This window comes from Xyrauchen texanus, chromosome 34, assembly GCF_025860055.1.
Source record: "Xyrauchen texanus isolate HMW12.3.18 chromosome 34, RBS_HiC_50CHRs, whole genome shotgun sequence".
Lineage (NCBI taxonomy): Eukaryota > Metazoa > Chordata > Actinopteri > Cypriniformes > Catostomidae > Xyrauchen > Xyrauchen texanus.
Window position 1 is genome coordinate 15,368,892 of NC_068309.1, and position 16,776 is coordinate 15,385,667.

Consider the following 16,776-nt stretch of genomic DNA (forward strand, 5'->3'; position numbering starts at 1 on the left):
TCTATGTGTGAAGCTAGTACAGACACATCCAAACAGACTGATGGCTGTCATAAAGCAAAAGGTAGCTCTATGAAGTATTAAATCCAGGGGTATGATCACTTTTCAACCCAGTTTTTCATCTTTAAATTTTTGCCCTTTCTGTTACTTGTAAAGAAAGCTGGAAAAATTATATATATATTTTTTATGGGTTTTGATTTCAGGCTGCAAGACAAACAAAAAAAAACGTGACCATTCCAAAGGGGTATGATGATTTTTCTATTGGCACATAAGTATATATGTAACCTACATGCCAAGAACAGGTCAGTTATGGAGATATCAACCATTCCTCTGATACTGTTGGAACGGTCCTGTGTCACAGGAGTGTAAAGCCAAAGGTGATTTTCCCTGCCCTCAAACAGACCTTGAACAGCAACATAGCAGAAAGACACAGGAGAACTCAGGCTGTGTAGAGACGATGTATACAGAGGACTCTGCACGGAAGGGCGAGGCTGTATAAATTTGTACACATATACTGTAGACTTATAATAAAAGGCCTGATTATAAAATATGCCACTTTGTGAAACAGTTTAGAATGGAACAGCATTCAAAAAGACTTTATTAATAAAGCAATGCACAAACTTTTAAGGCTTTAGTGTATTGGACTAAACAAAATTGTAATATATTTATGTAAATAAAAAAGACAAAGTAACACAGAACAAATCATTAATTTACCATTGGCCATTGTGCCATGGAGTGCATGGATTATAATGAGCTACTGCTGAAGATAGGGAGCCGTATCTCTTAAGCAGCTGAAAGGCAAGCCTGCCTCACGCTTTGAGCCCAGGTGTTCAGCAGGGCCGTCACAGAGTGCTTATCTGGAAGCTGGAGCAGCTTAGAGGTCATGTTCTTATGCACAGTCTGCAAGAACTGGTTGGCCTCTGGAAACACAGAGAGAGGAAGGTAATACACATTTTATAATCTATAGATTTTCATTTCAATTGAGGGTTTGCATTTTAAAACACAGTCTTAAATTACATGCTGACATGTAATGGACAAATTAGGCTTAGACTCACCATACTGCTGACCAACATCTTCCCAGTGTGGGCTCTGATCAGGGTAGTCTGCTGGAATGCTCAACTGGAGAGGTGGAACACTGGGAAGATTTGTATCATCTAGATGGAGAAAATACCAAAAGTGAATTATTATATACATATACATTGAAATAAAAGCTGCAAACAATTGCCCAGCAAACATAGATACTCCTTTAAAACAGTTTAGAAAGCATTCCATATCATGAAGTTGGTAGAGAGAGATGCCCAAAGTGCAAAGAGCTTTTATCTATGCAAAGACTTTTCACAGTTTCTGAACTCACCTAGTTTGCATATGAGATGTACAGTTCCATTGTTGCTGCAGCAGGATGGGTCCAGATTGACCAGGAATTTGGAATTAAGCCGAGCCACCTCCCCTTGAAGTAGGTTAGGGATGGTCTGGCATTCATCATCATCAAACTTCCGTTTGCGGGAAGGAATTGAAGGACCCCTGTAATAAGAAAATATCAAATTTTTAATATATACACATTTAAGAGTTTGATACCTACATACCATAGAGGCAATGTATTAAGGATTCAAAGAGTATAATTGCAACGCACCTTGTTGATCGGTGCCTGCATCACTTTTGTCTATTGATGGACTACACTCTTAAAATGGAATACATAGACTACCATTTATTTGCCAACAAAACCCTTCATCAGCCAACTAACAAAGGACAATGCATCAATGTGAACTTCTGCAGTTAATCCAGAATAGACATCAAAGACATTAGACATTAATCTTAACGTTTTTAAACACTGACTGAAACTTAATGCTTACTTAATGTACAAATTTAAAACCATGACTTGCACTGCACACAAATAACTAATATTGGCATTATATTCGGGATGTTAGCCAGAGGGGAACTGGCCCCACAGTGAGTCTGGATTCTCCAAAGGTTATTTTTTCTTATTGAGTATTGTGTTCCTTGTCACAGCGGTTCTAAATACAATTATTATTTAATTATTCATTTTTTATACACAATTGAATCAAACTAAACAATGATCACTAAGACTTTATAAATATTACAGTTTAATTTTTTTGTTAATGCATGATTTTCTGCAAAGATTCTTTGAAATGATGAGTGTTGTGAAAAGCACAATAAAAATGACGACTTTGTTTTCTGGATTAAATAAGAAACAAAATCATCTTTGTAGTTGGACTCACGTGATTGGTGGCCCGGGAATTGTTGTCATGGTAGGAGCAAAGGTGCGGTAAAGTGAATGGTTGAAAACCGGGGAGCGGATGTTTGCCATGGCAGCATCCAGCAAGGGCTGGCACAGGTACTGCTTTTTGGCACACTGTACTGGAGGAGGGGGAGGAGTGGGCTGGAAACCAAACAGTGAGATGTTATTGCAACAAAATGAACACAATAATTATGACTCCCCAGTTTTATGCATGCAACATTTGTAACTCACAATGGCCATGTCATTCTTCAGTTTCTCCAATGCTATTTCACACTTCTGTAGAGTCCCAAGAGTACACCTAGTGGAAAAAAGCGATAAAGAAAAATTAAGTATAAGCCAAAAATTGACACCAGAGACCATTTTAAAGAATGGTTCACCCAAAAAAGAAAATCCTCATCATTTATACTAAAACTTTGAAGCTCCAAAAACACATAAAAGGCAGCATAAAAGTAATCCATATGACTCCAATAGGTAAATCCATATCTTCAAAAGTGATATGATTATAGAGTGGTTGAGAAATAGATCAATATTCAAGTCCTTTTTTACTATCAAGCTCCACTTTCACTTTGTTCATGTGTTTTGGGCGATTGATATTGTTCGTGCATATCGCCACTGCTGGGCAGGGAGGAAAATTTTAATAGCAAAAAGGAATTCAATATTTATTGGTTTCTCACCCATGTAATATCACTTCTGAAGACAGATTTAACCACTGGAGTTTTATGGATTACTTTTATGCTGCCTTTATATGCCTTTTTGGACCTTCAGATTTCTGGCCACTATTCACTTGCATTGTAAGGACCTACAGAGCTGAAATATTCTTCAAAATAATCTTTGTTTGTGTTCAGCAGAAGAAATAGTCATATACATCTGCTTTTTTGCCTACCTTGTGTTTGGGTCTGTCAAAATATTAAGCAATATCTTCATTTTGCTCAGATATTTATTCCTATCTGTAAAAACAAAATACAAAACTTAAGTACTATGGTCAAGTTCAAGCAAGTAAATCAGCACTAAGAGGGGGAGAAAAACAATCTTCAGTACCTTCACTTTTGTCTATTTTGTTAATCATCCTGCGCAGGGGCTCAATATATTTAGACAGCTGCTTTAGTTTGTCCATGTATTGCTGGTCCTCAGACTGCAAGGCTCCTGCTGGGCTCATCACAGAATTTGGATTCTCTGCAGTACACAAACACTTACTAGTAATTCTAAATGTTACAAATGTATTACTTCTGATATGACTATTACATACTTAATTCCTTCTTTAGAATTCCCTATTCTCTGCAGATCGTCTATGACTTTCAATCATTAAGTAAATTAGTATTTGATAATTTGTAAATGATTCCTTAATAACAATTGTTATAGTAAAAAAGATATTCCTAAAGGGATATTTCATCTAAAATTTAAAATTCTGGTCATCATTTAACCACTTTCATATTGTTCCAAACCCATATGATTTTCTTCTTCTGAGAAACAAAAAAGGAGATGTTAGACAAAATGATAGCCACAATCACCATTCACTTTTATTGTATGGTCAAAGTTGCATGAAAGGGGGCCTGGGTAGCTCAGCGAGTAAAGACGCTGACTACCACCCCTGGAGTCGCGAGTTCGAATCCAGGGCATGCTGAGTGACTCCAGCCAGGTCTCCTAAGCAACCAAATTTGCCCGGTTGCTAGGGAGGGTAGAGTCACATGGGGTAACCTCCTCGTGGTCACTATGTGTGGTTCTCTATTTCAGTGGGGCACATAGTGAGTTGGTGCATGGATGCCGTGGAGAATAGCGTGAAGCCTCCACACGCGCTGTCTCCGCAGTAACGCGCTCAACAAGGCAACTGAGATTCGTCCTCCATCACCCGGATTGAGGCGTCACTACGCCACCACGAGGACTTAAGAGCACATTTGGCATTCCAAATTGGGGAGAAAAATAAACAAATAAATAAATAAAGTTGCAATGAAAGTGAATGTAGACTGAGGCTGTCATTCTGCCTAACAAATGTTCTGTTCCACAAAAGAAGAAAGGATTAAAATTCCTTTAAGTAACATAACAATACAGACATAAGTGGCTAGGTCATTTCCCAATACCCCCCCCTTTCCTGTTACTTCCCGTCCTCTCAAACTCAAGGCAAAAATACCAAACAAATAATAATAATAAAAAGTTGCTCTGTACCCTGGGTGTTGAGAGGTCCAGGTGAGGGTACTTGGAGGGGGTAACTATGGGGGGTGCATGAAGATGCGGGACTATGGGAAGGCTGCGGAGAGGTACAGGGTTGGAAACCTCCTTGTGAAGGAGTTGGACCAGAACTAGAGAAAGAAAAATAAGTTTAATTCACCTCCTGCGAATATTATAGTTAACCTTGACCTAAACTGAACTACAGCATATCTATTTTAGCCTGCGTATTCATATTTATATCAGCACACATGCATATTTGTATTGAATTTAGAATAGTTTATAGATGTAACATAAGAAAGACATAAAATCAGGAATAACAAAGGCCTTTGCAGGTATTTTTACCTGACAGAGTTCTGTTGAGAGGAGGGGGGCTGGGGGGATGGCTGAGGCTGTGGGGGAAGAGGCATTGTCTGGGGCATCTGCACCTGAACTGGAGAGGGTGATGACATCATTTGCTGACCCTTTGACAAAGCATGAAGAAAGGGAAAATCTAAACAGGTTCAAAGCCACCACATCAGTGGAGGAGAGTTAACACTGCACTGATGAAGCAAGTAGCCTTGATATAACAGACATTCAGTCAAGACCAGCTTATTTTGACTTTACAACACCAGTAGATGGCACTGCATAACCAGTTGATGGTTGCTTTATAGTGTGCGTCATTTTTACTGCAACATTCATTAAAACATCTCCCTTTGTGTTCTGCATAAGAATATTTTAATGGTGTGTAAAGACATGAGGGTGAGTAAACGTATGACTGAACTATTCCTTTAAGTCACTGACTCAATGGGCAGTGAGGCAGCTGCTTTCAGAATGCAACCAACGCCTTGATCCTAGTCTATTTAAGAGATCGACAAAACACAGTTCACGTACCTGTGCCACACACTTTTTAATTCAGAGTAAATGCTAGACGTCTCACAATTTACAATGCCCAAATGCTTCTGAGTTATTTCTGACTGAATGTTAGACATTATGAAAATATCTGGAGTGGAGTAAAGCGAGGCAGATGAGTGTAAAACAGAGGGTGTATTATGGACAGCCTTTGTGTCAGAGAGCGCTACTGTAAAGCCACAGATGTTGGCACCGAGGGCACTCAGCACTCAAATACCTGTGGCATTTGTTGTCCTCCCATGGCAAGTGAGTTTTTAGGAATGGCAGAGTTCAGGGTGGCACGGGGCAACCGGGGTGGAATTTGAATCCCAGGACGGGGCATCATCTTTGAGGAGGACAGAGGGGACAACAGACATGTTACAAGCAAAACAATAAATGCAGCGCATCAGCAGACATGAGAGAAAGCACATTTGAGTAAGCAAACAGAAATAGATTCAACAGGTTTTACAAGCACAGATGCACAACGCATGCATTCACATTTGAAATGAAGAGCCAGCAAAGCAGTATAGTGAGCCTCCTCTGTCATTTCAAAATCACCTACAGGAACAGTTCACCCAAAAATAAAATTCTATCATATACTCACCCTCTTGTTGCTGCAAATAACTTACTTTCTTCCTTGTGATAGTCTTATTCGGGTTGAGAAAACAATGTGGGTGAGTGGATGACAGAATTTTTGAGTTTTGTGTGACTATCACTTTAGCAAAACTGGTTGTCAAGACAAGGTCCATAAGACAAAGGCCAGTGAATTTCATGCTCCCTTTTTCATGTACCAGAACAAAGCAAGGCAAGGAGAGATACACACTCTCAAGTAAATATGTGGTTTGACATCTAATCAATTTCTGATGAGTGGATGCAAAAAAACTATAAAATCCTACCTCGAAACGTTTTCAGAAAAACATCTAAATGCTCAAAGAAAAGGAAATAACACTAAATGTGTTATCACTTTATGAGCTTTGTGAGGACTAACTAAACAGGAAAGCAAGAAAGGGCTTGTGGGATTAAAACAGCAAGCATGCAGTCTCACTGTTAACTACAAAAACATGCAGAATGCAAATGAGATTAAAACTAATGCTTCTCAAACTTAAACTGGCTGCTCTATTGGACTTTATAGCTATGCAACAGAACAGAGATTTATCTGGATAACACCATTCCATCTCTGGGCTCAGTATAAACTAGGGCAGTGTTTCCAAACTAGTGTGCCGTGAAAGACTGTCAGGTGTGCCATGGAAAATTATCAGATTCTACAAAATAAATCACAATTTTTCCTAACAGTGCGATTAAACTTTGCAAGAGGTCGCATTGATGCGACTACAAATTTGGCTGACTCTCTGATTGTGCGCTGACAATTTTTGTTTCGTATGAGAAATATCAAAATGGCAAATGTTCCAAACGCAAAAGGAAACAGCTTTACCCACATCAGTCAGCACTGCTCAATGGACAGATCGGCGCAGGGACATGCATTTACAAGTGGACCGGTCTCGAGCTCTCAGCCGCACAGATCATCATAAACAGCTGCGAGAAGCACGGGCTGGGTCACGAATTTGGCATTGATTATTTGTTTAAAACCTCTATGAAAGCTCATAATGTGTCGATGATTAAACCAGTTTACAATTGTAATAAACAGCCCCAACATTATAAACCGCATTGAAAAGGAATATAGGAGAAATCTGCACAATGAAAAGACAGAAATTGTAAGGTATCAATCCACACATCACAGATATTTTTTTTATATTTGAACCATGAAATTATATCAATATAATAGTGAGAGAATACAATTTAATTTCTGTCTGTTTTTCTAATGAAAAATGCGATAATTAGTTTTTTGGTTACTGCTAATCGTGGTTCTACTTTTACTTGTGGTTACTATTATCTTACTGCAAATCTCACAGTTAAAACTATGGATAAAATGGAACTTTCCTTCTGTGTAATCATCAAGATCCTGATATAAAGAAACCGTAAAAGAAAACAAATTTTCTTTCAGTTGGACCAGTGCGATCAACTCAAGTGCTGGTGCAACCGTATGTAGAATTTTAACATTGGTGCTTCCACTCTTAAATGTTAGTCTGGATCCATGTAAATAAATAGATAAGTAAAAAATGATTTGCTGTGGCATTGCAAGAACAAATCTAAAAATAAGAAAAGATGCAAATTTGTTGTATTATTCATTATCCAATTAGCACTCTTGCCACCTGTAATCTCATTATACACCGTACCTATGTGATTTGTTTGCATAGCAGAATTTCAAACATTACGAGTAAACACAACTGAAACGGATAGAAAACATGGAAGTTCTTGAAAAGGAAAACTAACAACAATGGTTATGTGGGACAGTGGGATACAGGTATGCCATGGGATTTGTTTAATTTTAAAAAGTGTGCCGTAGCAGAAAAATGGTTGGGAAACACTGAACTAGGGCCACATGTATGGCATAAGGTGAATGGAAGCAACATGAAGCAAAATGTTATCTGTCAAATGCTCACAGATGGGAGGATTATCGTTGAGGGACAGATTTGGCTAAGACTGAATATGTGGGACAATCTAATAGAACATCTACTCTGAGCTCATCTTTACCAATTATCCAACAAAAAAACAGGATGTACTAAATATATACCTGCTGATGGAATGTGCTGCAAAAATAGTCTTCAAAATGCATTTGTAGCGAACAAGTTTGTGAGTCTTTTTGAATGATTTATTAAAAGAACCACTTCATAAGAATAATTTTCAACTACACTGGATGCGCTGTCTGTTTTGATTCGCTAAAATGAATCAGTTCACAAGTAATGTGTGTGAGAATCGGAATACACGCAATGGATGTTGTTGCGTTTCGCCAGTGAGCACAAACTCAATTTTAAGATGTTATTTTGTGCGTATGGTCTTTTTAATCTCCCCAATATTCAATTCAGACTGCAAACGGACATTCACAACTCGGGAAAACATGTTTTAATTTGCTGTGGAGCACCACTGCTGGAAAACGGTGCATAGAACTGCAGTTTTACATGAAGCCGAAAATTAAGTGCAGCTTCTTTTTCGCAATGTTTTTGAACCTGTGCTTGAGTGGAACATGATCCGTCTGCAGCACTGGTGCAGGGGCACTTTGGTCAGAGTGTGGAAGAAATGCGATTAGAGTGTTTACACGCCAGTATAAATTGATTAAAATAGGAGTACTCCACATATCTTACTGCGATTATCATTACTCTATTAGCATAATCGTAATATTCTTTTTACATGAGCTACCGTTTAATCGCAGTATTGCCTTAATTGCATTATAATGGCATTATGAGAGTGCATGTAAACGTGGCCAATGACACATGCGCACACCGATGTAAACAAAACCAACGTGGACAAAAAGCATGGCTGAAGGAGGAACACAGTGGGCTATTTATCTGCCTTCAAAAAGGGTTAAGTCGGCAGTGTGGAAGTATTTTGGGTTCCATAAAAATGCAGAGGGATTGTTGGTTGAAGATTGTTTCCCTTTGTGTGAAACATGTGGCAGAAAATTGGCAGCGAAACATGGGAACACCTCCAACATGTTTGCTCATCTGTGGGACAATCATCCAGAGCAATTCAGTGAGTTGAATTGGCAGATTGTGACAGTTCTGCTCATTTTTTCAAAACTGTTTTTGAAAACTGAGACAACAAGCTAAGTGACAACTAAGACGAAAGTGAAAGTGAACTGTTTTAGCCATTTTCAAATAATATGTAGCTTGCTCTCAAGTGGCCGAAGTGTAGTTGGCAAAAACGTCGCTGGCTAATGCACTTTGTAGTAATAACTAAAATGCAGTCGTATTCAGATTATACTAAGTTCTGGAACTAATAACGGCAATGTGGCTGTTGTTCATAAGGGACACAGCTTTGCACTTTAAGACAGTGACTATTTTACTTGATACTTATTTTCAAATATTTGTTTATTTGATACATTTGCAATATTTGATTGTATATAATTTTTTTGTTGTTGTAATTATTTAAATGTACAATTTGTTTTTAAAATGTTCAGGGTACTTTTCAATGGTCTTTGTTTTCTGTTCATTTAAAAGGATGGTTTGGTATTGAAAAAAGTAATTAAGCTTGTTATTAGGAGAACAACAATAAAGTAGGTTTATCTTTTTACTTGTTTCTGAAATTCAATACCATGATAATACCATGGTAAAAGCTTCAGCAATTATCGTGACGTGAACATAAAGCCCCCTTAAACAGCCTGACTGACTGTAGTTTGGGTAACTATAAGTAAATGTTTAGTAGAATTTAGTATATTTGAGTGAAGCCATGCAAAACTCATCACCACAATGCACAATGTATTTGGGGTGGTTTCTAAGGCGTTCTAGATGTTGTTAGGTAGTTGTAAAAGTGATCTGGTTGCAGAGTGATTATTTGCTTGACCAATTCAAAAGAGTACATGCCAAAGATATTCTCATTTCTAGATATGTCCTTAGCAAGCACCACCAATTATGACAAGCCTGTAGTTTGGCATGCTACATTCTCAAAATAGTTTCCATGTAACCCAAACACTGAACACTGTCAGCAGTTTAGAAAGTTTGGTTGAAACACTCAGTTATCTGTCTAGATAATAAGGCCTATAACTGTGGCACACAACTAAACCTCAATTTACAAACCAAGATGTAAATAGAATGTTTGATGTATTATCCATTTGTTGCTTCTTGGTCAGCATGCATTACACTACGGTTCTCCACCAGGTAAGGAATAAATAGTTATGACATCCAAAAAAATTCACATTACGTGTTGATTTTAGTAGCATACATTCACTCCACACTCGGTTTCTTTTCTCAATCCTCACCACAGCTTGAAAGGTGCTTACCTGTCCAGGGACTCCTGAAAGCTGGGCCGCTTGATGGACCTGCTGAACTTGCTGCTGTTGTTGTTGTTGCTGCAAAGCTCTTGCTTGCTTGAATACACAAACACAAGCAAACATGAAGACATTGAAAGCATGTTTACTTGAAACAATGCTTGAAAATAATCATTATTGCTAAATATTTCTTTCTTTCTGGTAATCAAAAATAAAATAAAAAAAATCCCCATACATTATGAAATGTTATAAATGTCAAAATGAATGACTGAATTAACACTGTTAAAAAAAAGTGCATCTTAGGGTGTTTTCACACTAGAGTCCTTTTTAGAAGAACCAAACTCAGACCCCTTTTGCGTTCACACTGTCTGAGACCATCTGTGTGGTCTCAAATCTATTTTTGGTCCACTTTACCAGTTAAGGGATCTCCGTTCTTTTTGCGTTCACACTCAAGTGTCATTTGTGGGACTGAGCCCACTTTTAAAAATATAGTATATATTATAATTTAATTTTACTATATTTAATGTTAAGTACAAATTGCTCTTTATATTAATTATAAGATAATATAAACACGTTTAATGCTCTCAAAACGATTAAGCAGCATAAGAACAAGTGTCTATGTTCAATAAAACTTCCTTTATTAAACTTTGGCATCAATATTTTTTAATTCTGTATTATTACATATTGTTTATTAGTAAAAAAGAGAAAAATAATGCAACAGAACATTTTATATAAACAATATTATTCACTAAAATTCAACATTCAATCATGGTAGACTAGTCTTATTAACGACAAAACAATACGATTAATCACAATTTATGCTTAATCTACTGACAGCCTTGGTTACTTAAATTCATATATTCAATAAATATTCCTGTCGTAATTTCCATGCAGATTTCAAGGCACCCAGTTAACCTCTTGAATCTTAATTTCTACAGCAAACACCAAAGAGGTTTAAGAGTTTGTTTCGTGTGCAGTTCACAATAGTTTATTATACTTCTCATGCTGTCATACCCATAGAAACAGAGCAAGCAGTTTGTTGCATCTCTCCCATGCTTGCATTTTCATTTCGGGAGTATGGGAACCTGTCAGGACCAAACATGTTTGGCATTAGGCGAATGAGAAATCAAGTGAGCCCGGAGCGCTTTTTATTCAGTGCATGTTATTAACGAACCGAACCAAAGGCTGCAAACGAACAGTATTCAGACCATCTCTCGATATGGTCTCGGCTCGGTTCGCTTTAAAGTGGTCTGAGATTGTTTGGAGTGTTACAATATGGGCCAAAAATCCTGCAAACGGTGCTTAGACCCCTGAAAAGAACCAAGTGTGATAAAACCCTTAATCAACGCATGGGTTAACGCATTAAATTCCACAGCTCTAGTTATATATTTCAGTGTTCAGGTAGCTGATCTTCACCTGCATCGCCTGGATCTTTAGCTGTTGCTGCTGTTGGCTGAGGGAGTTAATTTGTTGATGCTGTCCTTGAGTCATTTGTGCTAAAGACTGGGTCAAGGCTTGCTGCTGTTGCTGCTGCTGTTGCTGCAGTTGCTGTTGGAGTTGTGCTAACTGCTGCTGCTGGAGTCTGTTTTGGTGCAACTTGAGAGAAAGCCATCAAAACAATAAGTGTGCATTATAAATGAAACGGCAATTTTCTCTCTCCATTATTATTATTTTTTTTTTTTCATTTCTTCATGTAAAGGGTTAGTTATGCAGAGGATCTGAACTTCATGATTTGTGAATCAGACATTTTTGTGTCTGATCCTAAAGTTTTGATTCTGGCTGACAGAACACACGCTTCAGAGGATATATTAGATGAACGATCGATGGGAAGGCAATGGATTTTCACGGGTTTCGTGAATTACATCCGTTTAAACAAGACATCCACATATTTGCAGATGGTACATGATAGAAGTATGATATTTACCTTTTTATCATCAGACAAAAAAAGTAAAAAGTTACAAGGAAGTACTGATGAGAGGCTAAGTGAACTAATAGAATAAGTGCTTTAGGAGGAAGAAATATAAGAGCTGCAATGGTCGTGGGATTTGCTCAAGTTTTGTGAGGTTTATTATATCTGTTTAAACTAGGTATCTTATTTTCAGATCATATATGACATTAGTTTTATTGATATTTGCCTCATCGTTAGACAAGAAAAAGTTACAGGGAACTGTTGAGGAGAAAAAGGGAGAATGAAACAGGTAAGCACTTTAACATTATGAGCTCAGACATGTCTACTGCGACCCTCATATACAATCTGTTTAAATGAGACGGTGTTGCACACATCTATTATTGTAGTAAAACTAAGGCACGTAACAAAGGAACAAACTGTGATTGGTCGTTTACATGTCTCAGACACTTCACACAAAAAAGCAGTCGATTCTCTTTGCCCTTGCAGCCTTAAATAACAAATCAGCCAAATGGGAACATTTCTAGAGCCGGTGCAAGTTAATCATTTAATTATCTTTACCGGATTCTGTTGTTGCTGGTGCTGATTCTGGGTGTGCTGCTGTTGAAGATTTTGTTGCTGCAGCTGTTGATACTGATGGTGCTGCTGTTGGAGTTGCTGGTTGAACTGCTGCTGAGGCTGCATTAATGCCTGCTGCTGCGTCTGGAACTGCTGAAACTGTATGGACTGCTGCTGCTGCTGCTGCTGCATCATTTGCATCTGCCCAGCAGTTCCTACTATTGTCAATATTACATTTGGAATCATTTCTCTATCTTTCCTATATCTGAATCTCCAACTTTTCACATCAGCTAACAGCTAATAGACTTACCAGCCTGCTGGCCTCCTGCTACCCCCTGCATGGAAATTTGACCCATCTGCATTTGCCCCATGGTTCCCATACCACTCATAGGTGCACCAGGTGGGCGTGCTCCAATGCCAATGACACCAGGACCACCTCCACCCACTCCTGTTAAATTCTGCAGGGCATTCATGGGGTCTAAAAACAGAAAACATGACCTTAAAATTCAGAAGAAAATGTATTTTGATAATGTTGATACTTGCTTAATGAGTGCAGATTTCTTTCCTGTGGTGACGTATTTCCTATTGAAACAGGAGGTAAATAAATAGCCACTAGCCCTTTAATAAATTGCCAACAGACTTCTGTTTGCATCACAAGTGTGAACCATTTGCCTTGCTATTCCTCAGAAGTGATATTTGGGGCAGGGGACATTCTCATTCTAGAGAGAATTTTATTGTATGTCTTACCCATGAGTGCAAGATGCATTATAAATATTTTTCCAGAAGAAAAAAACCTGTATATTTTAAATGTGTCAACTTTTAGGTATACACTAGCATATAGAAGGCCTCAAAGCTAACAGACATAGGACTTAAAGCCACAAAACTCCTATTATGTTTTCAAGGAGTCTTTAAATTGTAGATTTAAGTAGTTCTTAAATAGTTATTTGAACTACTCTACCATCAATGAGTTTGATTTAATTTACCTGGTCCCCCTTGTGCCTTTTTATCTGCAATGGGAAAAACATTTTCAATACACAGTCCACATCCAAGCATTGTTATGCTAATAGAAATTGTTTTTACATTGAAAACATGGTGAACAGACTACTTACGAATGTCTCTAAAATGAATTATCAGCCTTGCAACCAAAGACAAATACTCCTCCTGTAAAAAACAATTTAATTATTCATTTTAAATGAGTTTATCCATTGATGTCAATGATTTTAATGACCGCACACCAACATGACAGTACTTTTGGTGTGTAACGTGTAAACCTGTAGTGTGATATAAAACAAACTCTTACTCTGGTATTTGCCTTGACAAATACATAGTTCTCCATGTCAGTGCTTGACATTGTGTGAGCAGTTCCTGCTTTTCTCATAGCATCCTCTCTGTGATAAAGAAGTGCAAAGCAGAAGTACAAGTCTGATGAATAATGTTATCAAAACAAGGCATGACTGACAGCGTTGGCTAATATTTATTGACAGCCAATAAATCACAGTTTCTTAAATCTAAAAGATGCTAAGAACATGAGCAGAATAAGAGATGCTAATGAGCTTAAAGTGAGAGATCACAAGTTATATGTTCTCTTGAATATCGGTTTCTTTTAACCACAACATCTAAATACTGTTTTATATCAGCAGTTTGTTTCCTAGTACTTATTTTGCCTATCAACTGGGGCTAACTTCATCTTAGCTAGCAACATCAGCGAAATAGCACCACACACGAGATATATTTTACTTAATAAACTGAATTCAATTATAATTTGTATTAAATATCATATTACTTGTGCTACATACATACATTTTAAACCTATCACTGAAAGTTTTGGCTTTTTGCATACTATCTGTTGGTAACAAGACTGAGCATGAGCTAGTTAGCAGCTACTGAGTTAGCAAGACTCTGTTACTTTCATTACGCGTGACCAGAGTCATGGCGCAAACAGATAATATTTTTTGGAAATACTTACAGTTGAGCCACTACTTTCTGTCGTAAGGCTGGACTTTTCCAGTCACTTTCAGGACCTGGGACCTCCATAGCTGATAATACTGAATAAAAACGTTAAAACAAACTGCTTCAAGTCTGTGTAGGGCGAAAGAGGGACAGCAGGAAATGCCCTAGAACTCAAACGCCTAGAACTGCTGCTGAACAGAAAGCACTGCAGCTGTTCTCGATAGCTATGTGCTTTACATTTACACTATAGGTCTGATTTCATTCCTTGAAAAAAAAAGTAAGTTACGCCTACATTGGCACAAATATTGTCGACTTACCGAGATTAATTAATTATTCAAGTAAAAAACACCACTGTAGCTAATGTTAACAACTAGCGCCCTTATTCTGACCTTATTCAGAGTAGCGCCCAGTGTTGGGTAAGTCAAAAAAAAGTAATTCACAAAAAATTTCCACTCTAAATCTGTAATCATATTAATGACTTTACGAGTTACTTTACCCAAAAAATTTAATCACATTACTAATTACTTCTAACTTACTTTCTAAAACGCGTATCACAGAAAAGCTTGCTGGAATGAATGGATGAGTAGGCTAATATCTATTTTCTCTCCTTGTTCATAGAATGTTAGGGAGCGAATGCCCTTCAACTGTCACAAAATGCAAACCGATGTACATATTAACATTATTCATGTTTTAAATATATTCTGCATAAATAATATAATTTTAGAAAGTGTAACCCAAGTAAGGTGCTATATGTAATATTTTTACTGTACTAAATCATAAAATTACCATATGTCATTTGAGAATTAGGAAGCATTCTAAGTTGAAATACTTCTCCGATAACAATGCTACAGCCACTACTTTGAAGTTACCATTCCGGGGTGTATTCCAGGAAGCAGGTTATGCGACATACCTGGGTAAGTTTACAGACATGTAAACGGATAACCTCATCTTTCAGTTCCAAAAATGAAGATAACTTTTAGTGTATGTTAGTAGCCATAGCAACTTACTCTCTAAACATAACCTGCTCCGGAGTAGGTTATGTTCCAGAGTTAGTTTATTTCAGGTAGATGTTAGTACCAGAGGTGGGTAGTAACACATTGCATTTACTCCGTTACATTTACTTGAGTAACTTTTGGGGGGAAAATTTACTTTTAGAGTAGGTTTAAAAGTGGGTACTTTTTACTCTCACTCAAGTAAATTTCTAATGATTTTGTTTTTTACTTTTACTTCTTTACAATGTGTGGCGTTACTGTCATTACATTACTGGGTTTAATTTCAATTAATGTGTAATTTATTGAGAGATTATTAAATGGGACTTTTACGAGAGCAGAAGTTCACAGCTGCACGCGATGAGAAACTCCCACTTGAGTGATGAGACTGTCACTCAAGTCATCAGTGCAGCAGCATCAAACTCTTCAAAGTTAAACACTTTCTTCACTCCACACAGTAAAAACAAAAATAGATTTGTCATGCAATGCCTTCATTTAACACCAAGACAAGCTGATATTTCAAGATTAAAGTCACAGCTCCAACTTCAGGCAGTATGCTGAGGTACATTTTGGCTCTAATTCTAACGTGGGCTTTTCTGTGTAATGAGAAGGTCATTTTCAGGGTGATTCTGTAACTGGGCTCTTATGACATCAGTTTTTAAGTGTACATTTAGTGTACTGGAAACTATCACTGCTACTTCAGGCAGATTAACATTATAAATCCATGTAAACATCCAAACTGCCATTCGCGTGATGGACGACTGGAACACGAACAGACAGCATTTCTGTCTCACAGAACGCACACGTGTGACATGTGCGGGCACGAGGCGATCGTGGCGACGAGAGTGGCTGTGTCCGCTATCGTTCACTCATTCACTATTTCCTTTATAGTGAATGGCAGTTAGTGGACTATATCTCAGCAGTAAGTGAACGAAATGAGGGAATTTGGACGAGAGTGTCAGAGCTCTGGGGCTGGAGCAGAAATGTCACATATGAAATTTTTAAATACTTGGGCTGTATATGTTATTCTTATTAAATAATATATTAATACAATAAATCTTCATTCTGTTTGTCATTTGTAATATATGCTGTGTGTTAATATATAGAGTAAACACATTTGATCAAATAAAGAGTATATTTTAAAATGTATCTGTATGTTTTGTCTCTCTATCTGTTATTATGTTATTTTAATAAAGTAATGATTTGAAAATGAATATAATATATTCAGTATGGAATAAAACATTGCAGGAGTGAAGGAAGCAGTAAA

General features: G+C 37.4%; 1 protein-coding gene across 1 annotated transcript; it reads right to left on the minus strand.

Moving 5' to 3' along the window:
- Positions 1-577: 577 nt before the first annotated feature.
- On the minus strand, positions 578-14,771 carry LOC127627704 (mediator of RNA polymerase II transcription subunit 15-like). Its single transcript, XM_052104207.1, has 18 exons — positions 14,537-14,771; positions 13,871-13,958; positions 13,680-13,731; positions 13,554-13,577; positions 12,881-13,048; positions 12,574-12,788; positions 11,523-11,702; positions 10,119-10,205; positions 5,523-5,630; positions 4,760-4,878; positions 4,415-4,548; positions 3,293-3,427; positions 3,138-3,201; positions 2,486-2,552; positions 2,235-2,395; positions 1,352-1,518; positions 1,053-1,151; positions 578-917 (listed from the first exon to the last, which is right to left on the minus strand). The coding sequence occupies exons 1-18, from the start codon at positions 14,602-14,604 to the stop codon at positions 781-783; spliced, it is 2,073 nt and encodes a 690-aa protein (XP_051960167.1). The 5' UTR covers positions 14,605-14,771; the 3' UTR covers positions 578-780.
- Between the last annotated feature and the right edge of the window lie 2,005 nt (positions 14,772-16,776).